Source organism: Chrysochloris asiatica, unplaced genomic scaffold (assembly GCF_000296735.1).
Source record: "Chrysochloris asiatica unplaced genomic scaffold, ChrAsi1.0 scaffold00035, whole genome shotgun sequence".
NCBI lineage: Eukaryota > Metazoa > Chordata > Mammalia > Afrosoricida > Chrysochloridae > Chrysochloris > Chrysochloris asiatica.
In genome coordinates, this window is record NW_006408553.1 from 13,923,486 (window position 1) to 13,950,045 (window position 26,560).

Sequence of the window (26,560 nt, forward strand, 5' to 3'; positions counted from 1 at the left end):
CTGTTTCAGAGAAGGATCCTGAGACATAGAGGGGTTAGGTGACTTGTCCAGGGTCTCTTGGCTAGTCATTATTAAAAAATTTTTAAATGTACTGTGTGGGTAAAAGAAGACTTTAAGAAAATACATGAAAAAATTAATGGTTGAGTTAGCATGAAATTGAATACTTATTATTTTTCTTTTCAAGATGTTTATTATGAGTGTTGATTACTTTCCAATATAATTTCCATACAAGCAAATAATATAGAAAGGACCAAAAGCGTTTTAATGTACTTTTTCTGTTATCTTTCTTCCACCATTCATATTTCTTCCTACTTCTGAGGATTGAGCCTCATGGCTATAAATATCCTTCCAGTGCAGCGTAAAAAAATGACTGTTTTGGGGATTAGAGTTTAAAAAAAAAAAAGATCTATTGCTACTCTCATGATTTTTTAGGAGGTCTCTAAGTAATTGACAATGAGCTTCTGTAGAGTCCCTAGGAAGGCGAGGCTAGTTGGCTGGTAATTCTCTCTTCTAAATTACGTAATGAGACTCTGTTGCCTTGTTCAGTAACAAAACTTGTTAAACTGCATAGCTTCTGTCAGGTACACACCAACTTTTTATAGGTCATAAACATTTCTGTCCCTGTATGCTTCCAGGCTACCAAGAGAAGTGTCTGGACATTTTACCGTTTGGAATGACTGCTTGTCAAGACACTTTCAGGTACTCTCAACTGCTAACCAAATGGTGTTCAGGTTTGCGTTCACCTCCTAGAGAAAACAATTTGTGAACTGCTTTTTATTTAAAAATTCTTCATCTAAGAAACATCGAGTGCATCTTCTGCCCCAAACACGACGTCAAGGACTGCTCTCCCCTTCCTGCTTCTTTCCTCATCGGAGGACATAATCCAGTGTGTCATGATGCATAGTTACTGTGGCGGTGACTAATGCTGCAAGTCATGGAATGAGAAGTAAGCAGTGATTCCACACTGGGACCCATAGACAATTATCCCTTGAAATCAATCTCAATAGCATCTAATGTGTTGAAGTAACATGTAGAGCCCATGGTCCTCCTTAGCCTTTGCTTTTCTGGGACTGCCTGTGTTGAATGCACCAAGTCACTGTTGAGTAATTCCAATTTACGATGACCTCTTGTGTGCCACAGTGGAACCATGCTCCAAGGGATTCTGCAATGGCTGAGTTTTCCAGAGTGGATGGCCAGGCCTTTCCTCTCAGATGTCTCTGGGTGGAATTGGACCTCCAACCTTTCAGTTAGCAGCTAAGTGCACATCAACTATTTGCACCTGTCAAGAACTCCATGGTGAATACAAGGATACACCATTTGTTCATTTTGCTGAAGCATTCCGAAATAGGTAGTTATAGCTCCTTGGGGATTTAAATTAGCTCTGAGAACCTAGTTTGTATGTGATTACCCTGATTTGTGAAGAAATTGTGTATGAGGGGCTTTCAAAACATTTGTAGAAAAATGGAATTTAAAGACAATGGATTTTTCCCACAGACTTTTTGAAGCCCCCTCGTATTTTAGCAGGAGTGTCCTTTTATGTTTAATTTTTTCTTCATGCTTTGACATTCTGAAAGAACTGGCCCAGTATTACTTAGTGATGTTTGGTGAGCTTCTTCTGTCTCACTGGAGGGTAAGCTTTTTAGGGGCACGGTCTGGTCTCTTATTTGTGTTTCCAGTGTCTGGCATGTAATAGTTACTCAAAAAAAAAAAAAGGAAACCAAAAAAATAAATGTTTGCATGGACTCTCTGAAGCATTTTTATGTCTGCCCTTGAGAGTGCTTTTAAAGGAAAGACATGTTTGCTTCAGCTGCAGAAAGATTATAGATTATTTTTTGAGACATACCATTCTTTCACAAGTGTTGCTGTTGTTAAGTGTTGTCGAGTCGGTGCTGACTCATAGCAACCCTGTATAAGATTTCCAAGGCTGTAAGTGTTTGCGGGAGCAGAAAGTCTCATCTTTCTCCAAAGGAGCAGCTGGCGGGTTCACACCATGAAGACTTTTTAATTTCCCAGTATCTCAGCCCTGAGATGAAAGTCCCTGGGCCAGCTTTCAGTGTGTTTGAGATACTCCGTTGTGAGGTACACAGGTACATTTGGATGGTTTTAACCATTTCCAGAATGACTCTCTGAAAGCTTAAGAGATTTGACAATGTGGGTCCAGGCAGTAGCACCCCCCCCCCCCCCCCCGTTAGATTACTCCGAAAACAGATCTGTGCCCTGCAGCCAACTCCTGCATATGTCTTCCTTACATTTTTCTAGTTCATCTTTTGCTTAGAAACCTGTTGCCATTGAGTTGATGCCTGTTTATAGTGGACCTATAGGAGAGATAGAGTGGAGCTGCCCCATAGTGTTTCCAAGACTGCAATATTGAAGGAGGAGTGTTGGTGTTGCATTGAAGGATAAGCACTGGACTGCTAACTGCAAGTTCAAACCTACTAGCCAATCCTTGGAAACCCTATGAAGTCAATATGAGTGGGAACAAACTCAGCAGTACTTAAAAACAACAAACAACCATCTTTAAGAAAGCAGACTGCCTTGTCTTTTCTCCTGTGGAATGACTGGGGCGTTCAAACCCCCAACCCTTCGGTTAGCAGCCAAGGGTTAAACCTGTTGTGCTGCCAGATCTTCTTATTCTTTTCCTACACTTTTAAATTTCTCTAATAAGATGTCCTTTTGAAGAGTTAGCTGACTTTTTGTATTTTTTTAGTAATTACTTTGGGTATGACCAAAAATAACATGTAAGTAGCCTCTTCAGATAATACACATTTTTGCTTGTGTATGCCCAGACCACCCCTGGGAGGATGTAAGAAACCGGTAACTGTGATTATGTGTGGGAGCAGGACTGAGGCACAGGCATACCTCAGGAGGAGGGTAATGGTTGTGTGCCATCAAGCTGGTGCTGACTCACAGCGACCCTGTATAGGATTTCCAAGGTTGTTAATCTTTACTGAAATAGAAAGCCTCATTTTTCTCCTGTGGTGGTGGTTGTTGTTGTTGTTAAGTGCCGTTGAGTCGACTCTGACCCATAGCGACCTTGTATAGGGTTTCTGAGGAGTAGCTGGTGAGTTTGAACCGCCAACGTTGCAGTTCAAACGGCTTTTCATTCTGGCACATTAACCCACAGTGCCACACCAGGACTCCTACGGAGCGACTGTTAAATTCAAACTTCTGACTTTATGATTAATTAGCAGCCCAGCTCGGTCTACCAGGGCTCCTTTCAGGAGAAGTAGGAAGACTAAGGACTTGTGGTGTGGTGCTGTGGATCAGCAATGGACTGCGAACCATAAAATGGGCAGTTTAAACCCACCAGCTGCTCCTCAGAAACCCTAGACAGGGTCGCTATGAGTCAGAATAGACTCAAGGTACTAATAACATTTAACAACAGGAAGACTTAACTTCATTCCCAAACCATGTTGTATGTTGAGGTTTTATTCTGAGTTTATACCTGAGTTACTACTTTAAAATACAGTTTATTATCAGTTTACTATCAGTTGATATTCAGAGATTCTTTTCATTTTTGAAGGACTAAATTTGATTTATCAGTGAAAAATAATTATTTGCTCACATTAAGGGTCATTTAATTTTTAAAATAAAGCTGCAGGATTTCTCCAGAAAATAAGCCTTTTAAAAAAAAGGCTGTTACATTGGGATTATGGCTTTCTTTCTGTGCTCTGCCCTTTGGACCAGTAAAATGAACCCAGCCCTGATTTCTGAGATACTTCAAGCTTCCTGGGCCTCCCTGGAAGGAAGGTAATGCTGCCATCTACCATACTGCCATCACATGGTGTGTGGCTTGTGCTGGGTCTTTATTATTTATAAACTACTTTCGTGAGGTACAGGAATTAAGTGAACGAAAAGAAAGACCAGAAACACTTAAAATTGAATTTTGTTGCTAAATGTTAAAATCTATAGAAGTGCCCTGGTTTGAGATTTCTCAAGGTGAGCCATTTGTGGACTGGCTTTTACTGTTGTTATCAAATTATATCCATGTCAAATGCCCCTTGCTTAAAAAGTTTTTGAATTTAATGGTCTAGTAATTTCTGACCTCTTTTCCAGCTTTAAGAAATAGCACAGATTTTTAAACCTTTGCATAGGTTGCCTACCTGCCCCTAAACCAGACTGCTTTTCACCTGCTAAAAGAGCCCTCTGGCTATTCTTGGCTACCTAGTGTTTGGTTTGGGGTTTACACAGGTGCTTGTGAAAATAAGCATTAAGAACAGTTGCTGCAATTTCTGTTCACACCTCCTACTAGTGTTGGAAGTTTCCAAAACAAATTCTACTTTGGTGCCCAGGGAATGTATTTGAACATCAGGTAATAATAGGCCCCCAGGGGAGGACTCTGGAATGGCCTTCTTTGAAGGCCTGTAGCAGCTTTGCATCCTTTGAAAGGGTGGTGGGGTACTAACAGAAGAGGCTATGTGGACAAGCTGGCAGAGCCCTGAATGACCCTGGATTCTGCCCGCCTGCCTGCCACTGCTGTAGTCATCTGAGCCTCAGCATTCAGCTTTCAGCCACTTCCCCTTTTCAGGTGCCTACAATTGGTATTTACAAAAACCTTTCATCACCTAGGCTACAGTTTACCCTATGACTGTCAGAAGAGAAAAAATACAAATAATCTTCTCAACAGCTAAGTGATAAATAATATGCAAATGATTCCAGGTCAGGCCTTGGAAAAACATATTGGGAAGACATTCAACTGGCAGGAGTGAAGTTGTCTCTAAAGACAAATCCAATTTCCCCCCTCCCCCCAGCTGTGGATTGTAACTTCAAAAACCATAAAAGATTTTTTTTCTTAATGGTCTGAAAATGGAACTTACTTCATTTGATGGGATTTTGGATGTATTGTTTAATCTAGTTCAGGTTCTTCTTGGTGACTTTGTATATTGGACTTGATGCCATTTTAAGATTAATTGCTGGCAAGCTATGGGGTTTCCCCACTTTTTCCTTTTATCTTGGGCCATTAGAAACTTAAACTTGCCTCAGAAAGAATATAAGGCAACTAGACATTGGCTACCTAAAATGAGGGGGGCAATAAAGGCATGAAGTTACTGGCTTTCAAGTTTTCAAGAGGGAGTTTAAGAGGGTGCAGGGCAAGGTAATGTCCCACTGAATAGTTTTCATTTTGTCTTGATGGGTCTGGTGAAAAGAGATGGGGATAAGATTCTTATGATTTGAGAAATTGTTATCATCACTCATTGCGACTGTCAGAACTGTAAAGGTAGAATTTCTGTAACAAAAAAGGGGGAGTAGTTAATCTTACAGTCCAGGAACAGAGGACCCTTAGGATCATCAAGGGAGAAGAGCATGAGCGGAATGTGGGACCCTATCCAGAGAAGCAGTGACACCAGAGATGGAGGCAGAGATGAGGACATAGAGAGAGAGCAGCTGAGGACTCTAGACTCATGAAACAGAAAGACTGAGTAAGCTGGTAGCCAGGAGGCAGGTTTGCAGAATGTGCCCTTTGGTTGTTTAAACTATTGTATGTTCCTGAGTATTTTTGTGTACATCCCACCCCCTCCAAAAAAAAAAAAAAACCCAGAGGGAATAGAAGCAAATACTGTTGAGTTATGATGCACAGAGGAGATTGTAATCATTGCAATGAAATGATGAGTGTAAAACCAATGTACTGATGTTCTTCCATATAAACTATTACTGAATTCACAATAAAAACTTTAAAAAAAAAAAAAAAAAGAATGTAACTTTGAGCTCTCTCTGTGTGACTCATGGATAAGTTGGGAGAGAGTACAAAAGCGGGAATCCTGATGGAGGAGAGAAAAAACATGAGCTTTAGAGAAATGCAGTTCTGACTCAGAATCTAGGCTGTGCCCCTGAGCAGTTAGTCACATGATATGGTATAAATTACCTAACTTCTAAGAACTTCAATTTCTTCTTCTGTGAAATGGGTGGAATATCTGCTTTGTCATTCTTGTGAGACTTAAGTGTGTACAGTGCCAGGTATGCTGTGTTGTTGTTGTCGTTAAGTGCCACCCAGTTGGTTCTGGCTCATAGTGACCCTGTGTAGTATTTTCGAGACTTTTTAAATCCTTGTGGTAGCAGAAAGCCTCACCTTTCTCTTGTGGGAGGTATGCTGTAGGTGCGATTAAAATGTTCTTTTTCTACTTTCCTCTTTTCCTTTTCTCTGTTTAAAATGAGCTAAGGTTACTGACAGAGCAGTCAGCCTTGTGAACAAGTTACAGAGAATTGGTCAAAGAGGAAGTTGTACTTGTTTGGACAGAATCATTTCCTTAAAATCTACATCCCTCAGCTCTGAAATATCTTATTGGAAGTAACGTCAGAAAGCAGGTTTTCAGTTTGTGAGAGTGACCTGTGGAGAGTTTTCTGTAGACCCTCTGTTGGGAACTACTTTGTCCTATAGTGGTTATGCTACTAACCAGGTTCTCATTCTTGCAGTTCACCAAAGATTTCAGACTTCCAGATGGAAAATGAATGCTAAAGGGAGAAAATCTTTTGCTTTGAGTGTCGGGCATATGTTGTTGATTTTGTTGTTGTTAGGTGCCATTGAGTCAGCTCTGACTCAGAGCGACCCTTTTTATAGTGTTTCCGAGGAGTGGCTAGTTGGTTTGAACCACCGATCTTTTGGTTAATTGTTCACACTGCTTATCATGTTGTTATTGTCAAGTGCTATCACATCAGTTCCAATCCATAGCAACCCTGTATAGGGTTTTTAAGGAGCAGCTGATGAGCTTGAACTGCCAACCTTACGGTTCAAACTGACTTTGCAGCCTAGCGCATTAACCCACAGTGCCAGTGTGAACTGTTCTAGGAGACAGAAGAGACCCCATCTTCCAATATGTAAAATATTATGTTGTTGTTGTTATGCCGTGGAGTCTATTCCGACTCATAGCGACCCTCTACAGGGTTTCCGAGGCTGTAAATCTTTACGGGAGCAGAAAGCCTCATCTTTCTCCCGCGGAACAGCTGGTAGTTTCGAACTGCTGACCCTGAGGTTAGCAGCCTGATTCGTAACCACTACGCTACCAGAACTTCTTGTTGTTGATGTTAAGTGCCATCGAGTCAATTCTGACCCATAGTGACCCTGTATAGGATTTCCAAAGAGTAGTTGGTGAGCTTGAACCACCGACCTTGCAGTTCAAACGACTGTGTACTCTGACGCATTAACCCACAGTACCACACCAGTACTCCACCAGAGCTCCTTGTTGTTATGTGCCGTCGAGTTGATTCCGACCCATAGCGACCCTGTATAGAGTTTCCAAGGAGCAACTGGTGAGCTTGAACACTGACCTTGCGATTCAAACGACTTTGCAGTCTGGTGCATTAACCCACAGCGCCGAGACTATTAAATCTTGTTGTTAAGTGCTGTTGAGTTGCTTCCAATTCATAACAACCTTGTATGGGGTTTCCAAGGAGCGGCTGGTGGGTTTGAACTGCCGACCTTGTGGTTTGCAGTCCAGTGCTGATCCTACAGCGCCACACTAGGAGTCCTTATTAAGTCTTAAAATAGGAGTGAAAGCAAGACAAAACAAACATGAAGCACCCAGGTGAAGGAGATCATTCATGTGATGCCATGATGAAATTCCAAAGTTCTACCTACAAGAAGTGACCTTTTATAGGGCACAGAGAACAAAGGACTCTCCTCCCACAACACAACCACGGCTGGCTGACTGCAGCAGTGCACCTACGCATACCAGCCTAAGGAAACAGGGAGGGGACCATTGTAAATAGGAAAGCTTATAGGCTGTCTCTGAGGCTCTCGGAGTATGATGTCACAACCAGGCAACCCTGCAGTCATTAATGGGCCCAGGAAAGCTCTTGTGAGGGAGTCTCGGTTCTTGTATTGGCTGGGGGAAGTGCCAAAAACCCATTTTCAAATGCACTCTGCATTTAGCAGTTTGGTGGAAAAGACAACTGGCATCTGAACAAGGCACAGGATAGAACTAAGCTCTCTCTGGCTGGAGTTGCTCACAGGCAAAAAAAAAAAAAAAAAACCACTTAAAATTTTATACTCTAAAGCAAAAAGGCTGCGAACCTTAAGGTCAGCGGTTCGAAACTACCAGCCGCTCCGCGGGAGAAAGATGAGGCTTTCTACTCCCGTAAGGATTTACACCCTCGGAAACCCTGTACAGGGTCACTATGGGTCGGAACCGACTCGACAGCACTTAACAACAACAACAACAAAGCAAAACTGAATCTTTGAAGTCATCATTTCTCTATCTGTCCTCTGGAATGTTTTAAAGGAAAAATAGCTTGCTTCAACTTTTGTTGTTGTTAAAGTGCCGTGGAGTTGGTCACTCATAGTAACTCAGTTGAGGAGTGGCAGGTAGCTTTGAACCGCCAACCTTGCGATTAGCAGTTCAGTGCATTTCCTAAAGCGCCACACAAGGAGTCCTGTGTCAACTGTAGAAAGATAAGTTTTGAAACATGCCAGTTAGTGCTTACCTGTCCACAAACCAGTAAATGGAATTGGACTGATTTGCTGTACTTGAAGTAGTTTGTAAATGACCAAATAAAATCCTTAAATGATGTTTGAAAGGTTCATTTTTTCCTAATGTGGCACTGTGAGTTAATGTGCTGAACTGCAAGGTTGGTTTGAACTGCAAGGTTGGTGGTTCAAGCTCACCAGCCGCTCTTCGGAAACCGTATCTATACAGGGTCGCTGTGAGTGGGAACTGACTTGATGGCACTTAACAAAAACATTAAGCTAGGAAGGAATGCTTCCTTTCCAGTCTTTCTCTCTCTTTCAATCTCCATCTTATATATTCCATTACTGCCTGGCAGGGACTATTCCTCACTACAAGTTTTTTTTATTTCTCTGAGATTTATTTCTAGATTTGCACACTATCTTCTTAGCTGTTTGTGTATGATTTAAAAAAAAAAAATACCAGTCATAGGAAATTACTTTCGAGAATACTCATTTTAGTTTAATGATTTTTTTAGAAATATGTTTTTACTGAATTGGAATTTTAGGTGATTATATAGTAACTACAATATCAAACCAGATCTTTGACTTGTGGGTATCTTCTCAAAAACCCTGCTTTTATCCCTACCCCACCCACTGCCAGTTTAAAAACTGAGCATAAGAATGTGTTTGTATATGAAGTTGGTGGTAGTAGAGAAGAGAGGCTAATTGGGGTTGGAGATCACTTTTGAAAATTGTTTCAATACATATGTATTTACCACAATTAAAAAAAAAAAAAAAGGTTTCAGACTCCTCAGCTCAGATTCTTGAGTTAAAAGTTAACCTCTCAGCGTTTCCCTTTTTCTCCTTGTAGGTGGTACACCTTGAAATCCAAACCAGGAAAGAAGGATAAAGAGCGAGGAGAAATTGAGGTTGACATCCAGTTTATGAGAAATAACATGACTGCTAGCATGTTTGACCTTTCCATGAAAGATAAGTCTCGGAACCCATTTGGAAAACTGAAGGACAAGATCAAGGGGAAGAATAAGGATAGTGCGTCAGATAGTGCTTCCGCCATCGTCCCCAGCAGGACGCCCTCAGCCGACAGTGATGATGAATCTCCTACAAAAGATAAGAAAAAGAAGTCAAAGATCAAGACTTTGTTCTCCAAGTCTAATTTGCAGAAAACACCCCTCTCACAATCCATGTCTGTTCTGCCGACTTCCACGTCAGACAAAGTGTTGCTTCGTCCTGGAGACTTTCAGTCCCGGTGGGGAGATGACGAGAATGAGGACGAGTCCTCTTCTGCCTCTGACAGTGAGTTTCTTCCTTCTCACTGGGTGTATCTTCTGTAATTTAGCCTAATCTGTATCGAGAGAAGAAACAAGCACATGTTGTGTGTGGATGTGTGTGCGTAGGTACATAAAACAAAAACATTTTAAGAGAAAGATTTTAATTCATCTCTTGATTACTAAAATGATGAGGGTGAGAATGAAGATGATAGGGATTTTCATCTTGGTTAGGACGTTCCCTCTAGTTTCTAAGCCTGTATGCATTCTTAATTTTTAACAATGTATACTTTTCAGAAATGCCAGGCTCTGGGCTAGTTGCCTCCATGAACTGCTGTCTCCTTTGACATAAAACCATAAGAAGTGAATGGTGCTCGGCCACCCTTGCTGAGTACTTTAATCACAGACTCAATAGATGAGTTCTGATCAAAAGGGGAAAAAATGTAGAACAAAATTAAAAATTTCTTGTAGAATCTTGACTCACTATACCAATTTGGTCTTTTAAAGAATGAAAGTCAGTGGTAGTGAAATCTTATAGGGGGAGAGAAAACAAGACATAATGTGAAGAATGTAACCGATGTCATTGAACTCTACACGTAGAAATGGTTGAATGTGCATATATCTGTATATTTTCACAAAAAAAAAAAAAAAAAAAAAAGTCTGGTTTTCTAACTAAGATGTTTTGAAGCTAACAGAAAAACACTTCATTTTTTTAAACAGGTAAAACCTTATTGTAATTATGTAAAGGTGGTGCTGTGAGTTAGGCATTGAGCAGCTAACTACAAACAAGGTCAGTGGTTCAAATCCAGCAATTCTGCAGGAGAAAGTTGAGGCTGACAGTAAAGATTTGCAATTTTGGAAACCTTGTGTAGGGTCGCTGTGAGTTGACATCACCTCAGTGGCAGTGGTTTTATTATTTTTTAAAAATAGTAATTCTAATGTTTGATTAACTTATGAGATATTCATTGAACTCTTGTTATATGTGTTATGGAATACATTCTAGTGAAAGCTAAGGAATCCAATTCCTTTTATTCTGCATTAATTGTATACTTTGCACATCAATTTCAATGACCAAATCCCTACTATTGCCCATATTCTGTTACTCTACCAAGAGTGCTGCCCTTTTTATTGGTTTTGAACCTCAGCACTATTGACGGATTGGACTGGTTGATTCTTTGTTGGGGGGGGGGGGGCTGTGCTGTGTATTGTTGGATGTTTAACAGCATCCCTGACCTCTTCCCTCTAGATGCCAGCATGACACCTCTAGTTGTAACCATCAAAAGTGTATCCAGATATTGACAAATTGTGCTCCACCAACCGCTTATTTAGCTTCTGTAATTCCCCTTTCTGTTTTTTGTTTTCCTTTCATAGTCATGACTCACAAGAGAACAGCAAGTGCAGATCCCAAGCAACTGAACCAGATTAACTTCAGCCTACCCAAGAAAGAAGGACTCTCTTTTCTCGGTGGCCTTCGGTCTAAGAATGACACCCTTTCCCGCTCTAATGTCTGTATCAATGGGAACCATGTGTACTTGGAGCAGCCAGAATCTAAGAGCGAGACCAAGGACAGCAGCCCATCCTCCTCCCCATCACCCCAGGGCTTCAGGAGGAAGCATTTGTTCTCATCCACTGAAAACCTCGCTCCTCGGTCATGGAAGGAACCTGGGGAAGTAGGTGGAATGGGTTCTGACAGGCAGCTCACAGAGTCGTCCACAAAAGACTCTTTGAAATCCATGTCTCTGCCATCCTATCGACCACTGGCCAGCGGGGACACTAGGGGAAACACGGCCTCGGTGAGCTCTGAGGCTGCAAAAGAAACCAAAGAGAGCAAGAAGCCGGAGAATAAGAAGTCCTCTTTGCTTTCTCTGGTAACTGGAAAGAAGGACGCGGCTAAGGGCAGTGACAGTGAAAGCCCTCCTACTGTCCCGGGGAAGGAGAAGGAAGGTGCGCTCCCAGAAATTAAACCAAGGGTGGACAGGTCAGAGCCTGTTAAGGACCTTATGAAAAAGTCTGAGAAAGATACTCCAGCTTTTGTCTCCGGACGGGGTAAATCTCTGAACCCTTTTGAAGAAATGCAGATCACAGAGTCAGAAGCTGAGCCAGAGTCCAAATCTGAACCTAAGCCACCCATCCCTTCACCGAGGGCTCCCCAGACCAAAGCCGTCAAACCCCGGTAAGTCTTGGCTCTTCTCACCAGGCCCTTCCACCTCCCTGCTCGTGGCATGCAGCAAGGCCTACCATTAAAGCACGCCTTACTGCTTATCGGAGTCCTGGTGTGGTGCTGTAGGATAAGCACTGGACTGCTAACCATACGTTAACTGCAAGGTTGGCAGTTCAAGCCTACCAGTTGCTCCTCGGAAACCCTATACCGAGTTGCTGAGTTGGAACCGACTCCATGGCACTTAACTAGAACACGCATTTGCCAAATGTTTAGTAGTCTGAATAGTTTTTTTAAAACCAGTTCCTGCTGCCTGTCTGGCCTGTCATGCACAAATCACAGTGTTTCCCAGGACAAGCAGGAATGACTTGTCCATCTCAGTGTGGTAAGCAGACCCCAGTAGACGTTCCTGCCATGGTTTGAACCAGGTTCTGAGTGCTACAAATTGTGAATAGTAGGTTTGGGTTCTGATACATGCAGAATGTGTGTTTATTAGGTTCTTGTTGTAAATCCTCTTTTGAGGCAAATATTACCTCTTCTATTTGCACACTGACATATTGATTTGCTGGTATGAGAGACCCATGGTCCATTCTTGAGTGTGTTATGATAGTTCTCTATGTGTTTACTCTGCCTCTTGTTACAAGAAGCCAAGTGAGAAGATTTGGGGGTGTTTCTGCTCTGGGGTATGACTTACATTCACACTGACAATCTCTGTGGCCTGGGATGTGAGAGACTTTTTTTTGGAGATTCTGCTTACTTCGATCTTAAACACACTTACACCACACACACACACATTGTTCAAACTCTGTTTAAACTCTTTTCCTGTTACTTTGTAACTTCTACTGCTTTGGACTTCTTAGATGTGTTTCACCCTGTAATAATCTAATGCTAAGCCTTTGCGTTTATCACCAAAAGATATACTGTAGGCTGTTGCTTCACCTGGATCTTTTCATTTCTCTTGCAACAGACCTCTGTGTGGTAGATGTGCTTGGTGATAAAAGTGTCCTTTTCGTATGATGAGTATTGGTGTTCCTTCTTTAATTTCTTAGGATTCTGCCCCAAATGTTAAAAAGTTCTCCCCTTTTGATTGACTTTATTTTTTGGGGGGGTTTGGTGTCTCCCCATGCATCTGCAACTGACGTGCAGATTTTATTTTGTCCTTTTTACAGACTGGAAGAGTCTCCAGAGGCTCAACCCAAAGCCAGGCTACTAACTCCTTCCCCTGACCCACCTCTCCTTTTGTCTGCTCTCTCTTCCAGTTCTGGTCAGACCCTTCTCCCTTCTGAACTGGGACATGATTCAGAGGCACAGTCCTCTGAAAGTCCTTCTACTGCCTTCTCTTTCCCATCTCCCATAGTGGCTCCCATTTCCACATCTACTCCTATTGAAAGCTGGCCTTACACAGACAAGAGCCAGGGCAGTTCTGAAGAACCATCTTTGTATCTTAAAGCAGAGTTGTTGCAAAAGGAGAGTATAACACAAGCTCCAAAAACTAGTTCTTCTGCCTTGGGATCACTTTCTGAACAGCTACCCATTCCACTGTGTACAGGGACAGAAGTGTCTCTAATGGAGAAAGCCAGTGAGCCAGACACAGAAAAGAATGCCCACAATGAGGAGCACCCTGAAGTGGGACAAGAAGAGGAGCTTTTGAGGTTCTTCCCCCAAAAGCAAGATGACATCCCTTCGTCTGAAGAGGCCCAGGAAAAAACATCGGCCCTTTCAGTCAGAAATGGCAGAACTGGAAGCTCAGCAGGGAAGCCTTGGATGGGGGAAAACACAGACAGGGAGACTCAGTCTAGATCTTTGGTGGAGAACAAAGTTAGAGAAAGTGAGGTAAATTCTGCAATTAATGAAGTGGTACCTTCTCTTAAAATAGATGAATCGGTTCCTCCGCTTGACTCGTTGACACAGAAATATGAAGAGGTAAATCTGCCTGCCAGCAAAGGCCAAAAGAAAGCCAAGAAGTGTGTGTCGTTTTCTGAAGAGCTTGTCACAGAAGAGGAGGTGGAGAAGTCTACCGGATGGGTAGAGGAGGACAGAAATCCCCAGGAGCTGAACCAGGAAGGGACTGCTGCTGGAAGTGTGTGTGACAGGGAGTCTCCGGAGTTTCCCCACACAGAAGATTCAGAGAAGAAAGCTGTGGCTGAACACAGGCTGATGAACTGTGGAGTGTTGGCTCCCATGGCAGGTGATGAGGAACGTTTCTCAGAAGACCCCATAAGTGAAGCAAGCTCAGAGAAAGACACTCCACTCATTAGGACTGAGGGAGATGATGCTCTGATGGAGCAGTATCAGAGTAAAGCCAGTGACCATGAAGGCCTATTGTCTGATCCCCTGAGTGATCTTCAGTCTGCTGCAGATGTTGAATCTCCAGTCATGGCAGATCTGTACTTAACCCTCCCTTCCATTCCTGAAGTTGCATCAGATGATGAAAGAGTAGACCAGGTTGAAGATGTCAGAGAGACAGCAAGGGTGGCAGCTCCAGAAGTAGGAGCTTCCTCCTCGAACACATTACCTCCCTGTCCTGAGAAGAAAAAGGGACCAAGTGGTGAAGATAGTCCCACAGTGACTGCAGAGAGCCCACATGACCTCAGATCGAAAGCGTTCAAGGCATCTGTTACAGCTTCTTCAGAGCAAACTACAGTTTTAGGAATTCATAAACCACTTCTTGGCAAGAGCTCAAGCTTGGATAAACAGCTGCCAGGCCCTTGTGGTGGTGGTGAGGAAGAAAAACTGGAGGGAAATGGGAGGCCGAGCCAGCCTCCTGACACATCCTTGGACTCTCCTGTTTCCAATCCCTCCCTTTCTGAGCCCTTTTCTGCCACACACTCTTTACCTAGTTCTCCACATTCTAACACTCACCACACTAGCACAGCAGAATCTCAAAAAAAAGCAACAGCAGAGGGCTCCGCTGCTAAAGTTGAAAATTCTGGCAAGAGGAAGCCGCTTCTTCAGGCCTGGGTCTCACCCTCAGAGACACATCCAGTCTCAGCTCAGCCAGGCACTGGAACTGGGTCAGCCAAGCACAGGTGAGAGATGGGCAAGATTGTGTTCATAAATGTGAGCGATGTTCTTCCCCTTGCTTTTTACCTGCAGAAGTTCGGGCTTTCTAACCACACAGCTGTTCTGACATTAAACCAGTCTGTTTTGCTGGTAGGGCCTATTGTGATGAGAGTAGTCTTCAAAGATAGTTTTGGAATTGTTCCACAGTCAAATGTTGAGCTCTAAAATTGCAGCAATGTACTGTGACTAGTATCTTAGTAGTCTCAGAAACCAACAGAGATTGAGTGATCTAGCAGTCCCTTCAAGCACTGCCTAATATCAAGCTGGCATATTCTGAACTCCTTACTGTTGAAGAACAGAAGACCCTGCAGGAACTTCTACTGTGGAGTACTAGGTTATAGTTGCCTCTGAAAGTAAGAGACTGCCTTTGATGTTCTCCTGATATTCATAATGAGACAAAGGTTTTATGAGAACATCAAGACACTTGGCTCCAGGTATGCTTTGCTGGCTTGCATATGACTACCTGTTGCTGACTTCTGTCATTTCACAGGAGTTTAGACATTGGAGTGTCTTGGATTGAAGATGTGAGCAGAGCATCAGTCAGCTCTCTTCCTTGTCTATCTTGCTGGCTGTCATGTTTGAAATGGGCTATTTCTCTGTTCTCCCATTACTTAAAAAGTCTAAGCATCCTTTTTCTTCTCCTTAGGCTTCATCCTGTGAAGCCAATGAACACAACAGCCATGAAGGTTGCTAACTCCAGTTTGGGAACCGCTACCATCATCAGTGAGAACTTGATCAATGAAGCCGTAATGAAGGTATGTCTTCTCCAAGAAGTTGGCATGATAGTTAACCAAAACACCATTTCTAGAGTCACCATTATGTACATCTCCTTGGGCAACAATAGGTAATACCAAGACTAGTTTAATCATACCTCTGGTGTGCTTAAGATAACCTTTGGAAACCTCTAGATTTTCCATGGGATAATTACTCTTTTCATTATATAAATAACAAGAAGTTGTTTAATTATTATTTAATTTTTTGTATCAAGCCAACATGATTGACACCAGCACTTTTTTTTCACGAGAAGAAAATGTCACCAACAGTCTGACCCATTCAGAGTAGATGTTTTCATCTCCCCGTGTTTCCTTTCTTGTCTTCCAGTAAGAATATATCATGGAGTTGTATTCATTGTGTGAATATAGTTTTTTTGTAACTTTATTTTGGAATCATTTCAAACTTACATGAAAGTAGCAAGAGTAGTACAAAGAACTCCTGTGTGTCCTTCATCCTGACTCAACAGTTGGTAACATTTTACCAGATTTGTCTTATCATTTTCTTCCTCTCTCTTCCCTTTCTCACTGTGTACATGTATACACATAGTCATACTTTTTTCTGAACCATTTGAGAGTGAGTTGTATACATTATGTCCCTTGCCCCTTAAAATAAGTGTAAATCCTAAGGATAGTGACATATTTAAATTCGCAAGATTTAACATCAGTGCGATACTTTGTTTTCTTACCCGTAGTCCACATTTAGTTAAACCAGTCGTCTCAGTAGTGTCTGTTTTAGTTTTTGTTTTCCTCCCCCAGTGATGGTGATTAGTTTCCGTGTGCCTTTGTTGTTATTGCTGGTTGACATTGAGTCTATTCTGATTCATGACAACTGTGTGTACATACAGAGAAGGAACTGCTCTCTGGGATTTTCAAGGCTGTGACCTTTTGAAAATAAGCTAGGTCTGTCCCCTGAGGGGCACCTACTCTGGGTCAGCTAGCCGAGCATCTAACTGTGTCACCCAGTGCCTCTTGTGTCTTTGTTGTTTTTGTTGTTGTTATTGTGTGCTATCAAGTCCATTCTAGCTCATGGCGACTCTGTAGGACAGAGTAGAACTGCCCTTAGCGTTTCCTGGGCTGAAATCTTTATGGGAGCAGATCTCCAGGTCTTTCTCCCTTAGAACTACTGGTGGGTTCAAAATGTCAACATTTCAGTTAGCAGCCAAGTCCTTTAACCATTGTGCCCTCAAAGCTTCTCCTTGTCCCTTTACTCTCCTATATTCTGGAATAGGTCCTCAGTCTTCGTCTTGTAAGACAATGACTTTTTAAAGCGTTTAGATCCATTGTTTTATAGACTCTTCCTCGGTTTGTGTTTGTCTAATGTTTCTTCATGATTTGGTTAAGATTATGTTCATTCTTAACAGAGATTAACTATACAATGTTTCTTTCTCGGTGCATCATTTTAAGGAGGCTTGTGATATCGTTGGAGTCCTGATGTGGCACTGTAGGATAAGCACTGAACTGCTAGTCACAAGGTCAGTGGTTCAAACCCACTGGCTGCTTCTCAGAACTCTATACAGGGTCTTCATGAGTCTGAACTGATTCGACAGCACTTAACAACAGCATGATAAAGTTTTGCCCCTTGTTGTTGTTATTAAATGCTGTCAAGTTGGTTCTGACTCAGCCACCCTGTATAGGGTTTCCCAGCCTTTTAAAAAAATATTTGCAGGAGCAGAAAGTCTTGTTTTTCTCATGCAGAACAAGCTGGTAGTCTCTAACTGCCAACTTTGCAGTTCATGCTGCTCCCCTTTAGTGGGGGTGTTAACTCTGATAACTTAGTTTAAGTGGTGTCTGCTGGGTTCTCCACTGTAGAGTTGCTAAAGTTTTTCCATTACAACTAATAAATCATTTGTGGGAAGATAATTTGATAAATATCCCTGTTCCTCGTTAAACTTTCCCTTCAGACTTTTAGTATCCAGGGATGGTTGCAAAATGATGATTTTTCTGACTCTTATCACAAATGTGGAAACTCTTTTTTCACTGAGCAATATATCAAGCTTTATATGTTGCTACTTGTACTTTGAAATGGTTATTCCAATGTTGTTGTTAAGTACTACCAAGTTGGTTCCGACTCATAGTGACCCTGTTTAGTGGTTCCATGGAGCAACTGGTGGGTTTGAACCATCGAAATTGCAGTTAGCAATTGTGTGCTTATCCTGCAGCCAGACACCAGGACTTTGGTTATGCCAATATTTACTTATTATTACTATTATTGGATAGTTAGGTTTTCTGTTTTCCATATGAATAACACTAACAGAGCTCTAGTAGCGTAGTGGTTACGAATCGGGCTGCAAACCTTAAGGTCAGTGGTTCGAAACTACCAGCTGCTCCGCGGGAGAAAGATAAGGCTTTCTACTCCCGTAAAGATTTACACCCTTGGAAACCCTGTACAGGGTCGCTATGGGTCGGAACCGACTTGACGGCACTTAACAACAACAACAACAATCATCAACAATTTTTTACAGAGAACTTTTTTCTCTTCTTTTATGTTATTTCTTTAAGCTAAATTGCCAGGAAGACTACTACTGGATTAGAGGGTTTCTTCTCTTAAAAAACTGTGTTGGTGTGTGCTGCCGAGTTGGTTTTGACCCATAGCGACCCTGTATAGGGTTTCCAAGGAGCGGCTGGTGAGCTTGAACCACCGATCTTGCAGTTCAAACTGACTTTGCAGTACAGCGAATTAACCCACAGCACCACACCAGGACTCCAAAAACTGTGAACTGACATTCAAAAAACAGCTCCTCCCCACAGGAACAAAGCCAGCCTCCTAGAGTACATCCTTTTATGATCTTAGTTTTGGTTGTCTTCATCCTTCCTTTCTTGGTTCTTAAACTAGAAGAATCTAGAATACTGCCTTGTTGTCACCCCTGGTCTTCTCTGATTCAGTCTCACACGGACTGGGAGAGAATGATTTACTAAGGAATTGGTGACCTAAGTTTCTTAAGGACGTGTTGTACTTCAAATATGTAGAGAGGAACTTACCAACAAACTTCTAGGGACTATGGACTGTAAATAAGAACGTTATTTTTATAAAGCAATAATTGTTTATATTGTGTATTTACATTCAGCAGTAATTAATTGCTGCTTAAGACAAGTTAGCATCTTCTAACCCTCTTGCCCTATCTTCCCTAGTAATGCTTGCTGACTAGGCAGATAATGGTCACCATCGTTCTCAAAGCTAGCAGCCCTTGCCAGAACTGACTACCTGCTTGCTGTGTGTTAGGCTCAGTCCATAACATGTACTCTAAGTTGACCAGTACGGCTTGGCTAGCTTCTGTGTTACAGGTGAAAAGGCAACATTTGTCTTCCCCTGAGTCCTGGTGTGGTGCTGTGGGTTAATGCACTGGATGGTAAGGTCGATTTGACTGCAAGGTCAGTGGCTGAAGCTCACTAGCTGTTCCTGGGAAACACTATACAGGGTTGCTGTAAATCAGAACTGACTCAACGGCGCTTAACAACCACCATCATTTTTCCCGGAGGGGAAAAAAGTATAAAGAAATCAGCATAATGGTGGTTGGTGGTTGTGTGCCGTAGAGTCAGTTCCGACTCATAATGACCCTACACAAGGTTTCCGAGGCTGTAAATCTCATCTTTCTCCCATGGAACAGCTGGTAGTTTTGAACTGCTGACCTTGAAGTTAGCAACCCAACTCGTAACCATTACACTACCAGAGAGCTCCTTATAAATCGCATAATAGGTGATAAAACTAGGATCAGTCTCTCATCCCCTTTTCCTTTTAGTACAGAATGCAGCTTAGCTCCAAAGAGAAAACAAACACTTAACTGTGGGGAAAGTTAGCAAAGACCTTCTGTTTTCTTTACCTTTCAAAGTACATTTAATCACGGATTTAGACCTGGCAGTGATTGGGTTGTACACCATTGAGTGATCCCAACTCATAGCTACCCTATAAGACAGAGCAGAACTACCTCATAGGGTTCCCAAGGCTGGAATCTTTCTGGAAGCAGATGCCACATCTTTCTCTCATAGAGCAGCTGGTGGGTTCAAACTGCCAATGTTCTGGTTAGCAACCAAGCACCTAACCACTCTGCCACCAGGGCCCTTCGATTGGGAGAGTAACTTGTCTTAAAGACCACTGCTACTAGGTTTGCTCATGGTTTCTAAGCCCTGCTTCTGCACTTGGTCATGGACCATGCCTAGTAAATATTCTAAGTAAATATTGAAAGTTTTCTGGAGACTCTATTATTGGCTTGCCTTATGGACACTTTGCAATAAGGCATAACGTAAAATTTATTTTAAAATAAAAAAAAATAAAAATAAAAAGCCATTCTTTAGTATGATGCAAAAGTAAGTGGGAATGAAATTGCATAGCTAAAGTTATGTAAAGCTAGCTGGATCATTATACAATGGTCTGGGGTTTGTTTTCCTTATTGTTTTAGGGACTCCACCCTTTATAGATGATTTATAACTAGGAGTGTATTATTTACTCAGGTAGCTTTAGCACTTCCATTTTAAAATGGAAGCCAACTAAGTCCAAACATTTGTCATATTATATGGAAAGTGTTAGACACACATTTGAATGTACCTCATTATTCTGTGTTTTAAAAAAAAAAAAAAAAGTCAAATGTGAAATTCCTGGCAGGAAATACATGATAAGAGGCACTATTCTTTTTTGCATTAGCAGGTATTTTCTGTGGACTCTGTCCTTTCCTTCACAATTGCTCCCTCTCGGTAACGTGGTATTGTTTTTTAAAATCATCACATAAATAGGATTTGCTTATGATTTTAAAATATTTCATATATCTTTACATACATATAGGGAGCACAGTGGTTCTGTAGTTTAAGCACTTGACTGTGAACCACAAGGTTGACAGTTTAAGCCTACCAGTAGCTCCCTGGGAGAAAGATGAAGCTTTCTGCTCCTGCCAAGATTTATAGCCTCAGAAACCCTATACAGGGTCGCTATATGTCAAAACCACAACATGCTGGCACTTAACAATACATACCTACATAAATATATTCCCTCCCACTCCCTGTTTGTACTCCAAGAGCCAATATTCATTGTTTTGAGAGTTTGCATGAAGTACCTTAAGTGTGATCTGAATGCCTGTTCAATTTTAGGTACTACTTATCCTAAGCAACTATTTAGAAATATGGGCAAAGTTTTAGGCTCCTGCAACTTAAGTGAAAGCAACCTAAATATCCAACAATAGAGACTTGGTTAAAATATAATAGCATTTAAAGCAGCCATTAACGTTTTTTTTTGCTCAAAATTAATGAAGGGTAAATGTTCACAAAATAATAAGTTAAAAGCAAAGCTGAGAAAGTTTTTTTTTTTTTTTTTGTATGATGCTGAATTTGTAAAACATGAACAAACCCAGGAAAAATAAGAGACCTAAATGTTATGTGTTCGAATTATTGAAGTGCCTTTGAGTTGATTTCCGAGGCTGTATAAATCTTTGCTGGAACAGAAAGCCTCATCTTTCTTCTGTCAAGCAGCTGGTGGACTCAAACCACCAACCTCGTGGTTCATAGTCCAGTGCTTATCTTACAGAGCTAAACGTAATGATTTTTTTCACTTTTCTGTGAGGAGTGTATTAAAAAAAAAGAGGTCCAACACTCCCTCTCTAACATCACAACAGGGGAGGAGAATCAAACTCATCACCAGCCCAAGCAAGGCTGATTCCTTTGAGGCTGAGGTCAGACATAACCCCCAACCTTCTACCATCTCTACCAATTCTGACACTAACCATTCCCTCCCCCCCCCCCCCCCCACCTACAGCATTCTACCCAACTGGGTTTGATAGTCCATTGCAATGGCCAAACAGAACCCAGACACTGTACTCACAGTTACAGGATTTATTAGGGAAGTTAACAGGTTACAATTGAGGATTAGAAATGCTCAGGGCACAGTTCTTACATTCAGGACAGCCTGACTTTCCAGCATTTCCAGCCCTGGGCCACTTGGCACAGAGCTCCTTTAGCACTGCTGATAAATGCCTAAAGGGCACTGTAATCCACAATAAGCTGGAGCCCAAACGCACTCAGTTTTACTTGCCCCACAGGCTGGAGAACCCCCTGCTCTGTCTGGTGTTCTGACTCTAGGTTCTGCTCCTACTGCTCCTCTGCCACTTCTGCTAACCTCTGGTGTCATAGCTTTCTGTCCCTGGTTTGAATAAGTTCAGTGTGTAGTGATCTCGGGTCCAAAGGACATGCTCCATTTCTGACTCTTCTTCCTTGATGGTAATGAGAGTCCTGTTCCTGCATCTGACATGTCTTATTTTATACCCATGTTAGAGTTCCAAGTTTTTACAATAGCAATTAACCTTGTTAACAATCACTCACAACTGAATGACATAATCCTATCAGCATCTTCCCCTACCTTCTCTCAACCCAGACGCATCAAGGAAAAAAAAAAAAAAGTTGTTTGATGTGAGTTACAAAGGCTATGGGTAGAAGAGCCATACAAACTAATTCATTGCATGCACTGAGAGGAGCAAATATCCTTTATAACTCAAGAAAAATCTTCTTTTGGGGAAAAAGAAATTTTAATTTATGCTTCAAGGTTTCATTCAGATGTCTCTACATCATTTGAATGTGTCCTGATCACCTGCCTGCCCAGGCTCCTAACTCACAGTTCACAGTTCACCTCTGTGGACTCTAATCCAGGGAGCTTTATATTCTGCACATTGTCTTGGGTATGCCGGGACGCCAAGCAGACCTGAAGTGACTGAATTGCAAACCCTGGCCGTTGTCCTCCAGGAGTGCCTGCTTGGGCTTCACTCCCATTAGCAGCCTCTTCATCTTTCTATCTCCCTAACTCCTTTACAGAGTATTTCGTTTTTCAAAGAGAAAATCCATATATGAAAGAGTTACGACCTAATAACCCTTGAGGACATAGTTTTCACTATTATATAAAAGACTACTGTTTTTCTTGGTATGAAATGTAAACATGCTACTTTGTGGTTAAATACTGCTTTTGAAGTCACAAACAGTGATTGAAGCCCACAAGTTCTCTGAATGAATGCTTTCAACAACAACAAAAGGTTAAGGGAGAAGCAGCTTTTCAAAACTTACCTTTTAACTATATTTATGTGCAGCGTGTCCTCTGGTTAAACTTCTCTCTTTATATGAAAATAATCTGTGTGAATTTAGGGGCTAATATTGCAATCATCATGCTTTGCTTCCTGGCCAGAGCAATAGAGGTGGAATTTCTCCTCTGGACCCTGGCTGTATGTAGGCAGTTTATTTCAGTAGCTTGAACTGTGGCTTTTGCTGTGTTGCCATTGAAGAGTGAGTATGGAGTCTGCTTTTGACGAGGCTGCTGTTTGTAGAAGGTAGTCTCCTACCCTTCCTGTTAGACAGGGAAGTTCTCATACCCTCATGGAGGCAGCCCTCAGAATTCTTTAGGCAAAAATGTTTAGTGGTTGCTCCAGGATTTGGTTTATGTAAACTCGGAAACTCCTCTGAGTCATTGATTTCAAGGGTGAAAAAAGAGTTTCCCATTGCTTGGGACAGTTCTACTCCTTTCTAGTAGGGTTGCTATGAGTCAGAATCAACTTGACTGCAATGGGTGGGTACTAGAAACGTAGTATGACTTGATCCTTTTTACGTAATCCTTATTTTGTATTTTCTCGGGGTTTAGGCTTTGACAGATTACAGCTGGACTCCAGACAGCTCAGACTATATCAATGCCAGTGAAGTACAGTAACTCTTGAGGGTGTCTGCCCTTTCATCAGGAGTGGGAACGTGACATTCAGCTCTAGTACAGGCCGCTGTGTACCCAGAGGGTGCACTATAGATGTCTGAAGGTGATGACTGTGAGGATGTGGTACTTGGCTTTGAATCTGCATATTTTTCATGAGTATACAGGACTCTGTGGCTGTAGGTGGGACATCTGAGTGGCCACTACATCCATCTAATCACTGAACCCACTGAGTGTCCTGTAGGCAGCGTCCGAGAACCAAGTTAGATGCAACCTATTGTGTTGGAAGGAAGGAGCTTGCCTTCTGCTTGTGTTTCTATGGACCCTGTGGGGCTTGGGGCTCATCATTCAGGTTGGCACTGATACTTGACTGTGAGAGCTTGCCGTTGTTCACAGAGGCATTTCTCCAACCCCAAACCCAGAGGCTAATCCTGTGAGCTCAGTATGGTTTTTCAAGGAGTGCTTGCCTTACGTGGTACAAACAGTTAACCACACTCTTGGCTGCTAACTGAAAGGTTGTTGGTTCAGTTCCACCCAGAGGCTCTTCAGAACAAAGGCCTAGTGATCTATTTTTGTCATCTATTTAGGGAGCACAGTTTTTACTCTGACACACATACGGTCACCATGAGTTGGGATTGACTCATACAGTAACTTAAAAACAAAACAAGAAGTATGCAACAAAGGCCATCTGTGGCCAGCAAAGCCAAAAATGTTGATTCTGGGGTTCTTTACAAAAGTTCACTGCACCAGTTTAGTCTTTAAATTTCATTAGTCAGCAACCTGTTTTCAACTCAGGAGGTCCAGATCACTAATAACAGTTTCCTTTTTAGACATGTGATTGACATATTGACTTTATAACATTTTTCTCCCCTCTCCAAAGAAATACAATCCCTCGGACCCTGCTTTTGCTTACGTGCAGCTGACCCATGATGAGCTGATCCAGTTGGTCCTCAAACAGAAGGAAACAATCAGCAAGAAGGAGTTTCAGGTTCGAGAGCTGGAAGACTATATAGATAATCTGCTAGTCAGAGTTATGGAAGAAACCCCTAACATCCTCCGTGTTCCAGCTCAGGTCGGCAAAAAGGCAGGAAAGATGTGAATCGCCAGAATAAAACGCTGGAACTTTGGTGTGAGTTTGTTGCCGCCTGCTTTCAAGGTCAAGAACTCAGTACGCCAGATAACCAGGCAACAGGCTCCAGCACGTTATCTGGCAAGAGTCAATTCTACCAGTTGAAGCCAGGTTAATTATTACAATGAATCTTTTACTATACATTCCCAGGACTTAATTTTTTAAAAGACACTGTGCCTTTAACTGTGCTGTAAATATTTTATGCCCGCAAGATACATGGTCATAACATATGATCCTAGGCCAGAGATTCAGATGTCACAGGAGGTATTAATGTATTTTAACGCCGGGATTTCCACTCTTTGATAGTGAGGTTTTAAGATACCTATTCTCCAGCCAACCAAAATTCAGGATGAATTAAGAAGGATCCTGCCCATGCTGTTACACATACCTCCTTGGCTTGTAAGTAGCTCAGGTATGACTTTCTGACCACAGATGCTAAAATTTGATACCATGTAAAACTACAGACGTCTCACACTTGGCTCTTGTTTATTTGTTCACTGGAACAGTGTAGCTTAGGAGAAACCTCTGAGTGTGCCTTGAAGATTCTGAACTAGCTGCCTTTTCTAAATAGCAGCTTTCACTACTCTCCAGCCTTAAAATATGCCTCGTATAGGTGCGTGGTCCCTTCTACTGGATATAGGACACACAGACTACAGAAATTTGAGACTCACTCTTCCCTGAATTATGGGAAGTTGGTCTAAGTCCTTCTCTGGTGATAACAGGGTTCCTGCTGCCTAGAGTGGCCTACTCAATTGCTTTGTTATAGGGTTTGGCCCATCCTGGCACTTATATAAATGGTTCCATCAGGTATGGAATGGCTTTTGTAGGAGTCCTTTAGCTATCCTACCCCCCCATCCCCACCCCCAGTGTTTTTGTTTGGCTCCCTGGTTTCCTTAGCATCATTTCCTGTAGGGGGACAGGACTCAACAACTCCTCCCAGATGAAGAAGTCCCTCGGTTGTGCAGGTCACCAAGAGTCACAGGGTCAGACCCTGAAGGGCTTGAACTGGGTTCGTAGAGGCCTCGGAATATTTCTTGACCCTGCTGCTAGAACAGAAACCCTAGGTGTCTGCCGGGACACAGGAAGTCATAGTGAGGGACCTAATCTAGGTAATAACATTGAAAAGCCATTAGAAAATACAAATGCCCCAGTCTTTACACTGTTGCTGCTTTTGCATTTTCCCTTCATGAATAGACTCAGACATTTTCTTGTTATACAATTATGAAAAGCAAGATGATAACTTCTTTTTTTTTAAAAAAAAAGCTAAGTTAGTACACACTTTTTTGGACACCTACCTCTATCTTAAGTGACAGCACCTGTTCAGGTTTTTCAGTGAATTTCATTGTTAGTAACCTAGTATTGGAATCAGAAGATTTCCAGATTGGTCATTTTTTCCTCTTGGTTGTGATAGGATCTCATCAAATGTCAACATCTGCCCTGAGAAAGGATCATAGGCCATTAGGGTGGGCAGGGGTGAGGTGATAGTGATTATTAAATTATGACTGTCTCCTATGTATGTTATGTTGTAGCTAGTTAGAGCACAGGTAATAGGCAGCGAAATCTCTCTTAAAGATCACTTTTGCTGCAGCATCAGTTACATCGGAGCACTTTAATCTGAAGGATAATACTGTAACTTGATTTATCTAATTAGCCTTTAATTAGCTAGACCTATTTTATTTAACTCTCCTACAGTGCTGGGGACTATTGTGGACTTTGCAAATGACTTGTATTTTTTAGTGCTATGAAATATATTTACATAGCTATCAAGAAAACTTGACTCATTTGAACTCTGAACATGTACATGTATATATTTGTTTCCTTTTATGTTTTGTTTTTTACTTGATATAAATGTATTTTTACTGTGATAGCCCAAGTGTGCTAGGGGCAGGTATACTCTCCCTTGGAGACTTGTGGTGTTCATGAGAGGTGGCTGATCTGGAGGCTTCTGCTGCTAGAACTCTAGGTATGTCACTCGGTCAGTGTTTGACAAGGACGTCTCTAGGCGAAGGAGTAGATTCCTGTACTCTGAAATGCCACTTGGGAACTCTGGAGAATGAAGGACAATTGACTTCAAGGGTCTCTCTCTGACTCCTATCATTGCTGGAAAGAAA

General features: G+C 41.9%; 1 protein-coding gene across 2 annotated transcripts in view; it reads left to right on the forward strand.

The window, feature by feature from the left end:
• RAB11FIP1 (RAB11 family interacting protein 1 (class I)) overlaps nucleotides 1–24,419 on the forward strand; it is a 35,824-nt gene extending 11,405 nt beyond the window's left edge. The window contains exons 2-6 of one of the 2 annotated variants that reach the window (XM_006859963.1): nucleotides 9,252–9,694; nucleotides 11,038–11,839; nucleotides 12,994–14,853; nucleotides 15,534–15,642; nucleotides 24,201–24,419. In XM_006859963.1, coding sequence (XP_006860025.1) covers nucleotides 9,252–9,694; nucleotides 11,038–11,839; nucleotides 12,994–14,853; nucleotides 15,534–15,642; nucleotides 24,201–24,419 — 3,433 coding nt within the window. The remainder of the gene's footprint in view (nucleotides 1–9,251; nucleotides 9,695–11,037; nucleotides 11,840–12,993; nucleotides 14,854–15,533; nucleotides 15,643–24,200) is intronic. The other variant, XM_006859964.1, reaches the window with a different exon arrangement.
• Nucleotides 24,420–26,560: the final 2,141 nt, after the last annotated feature.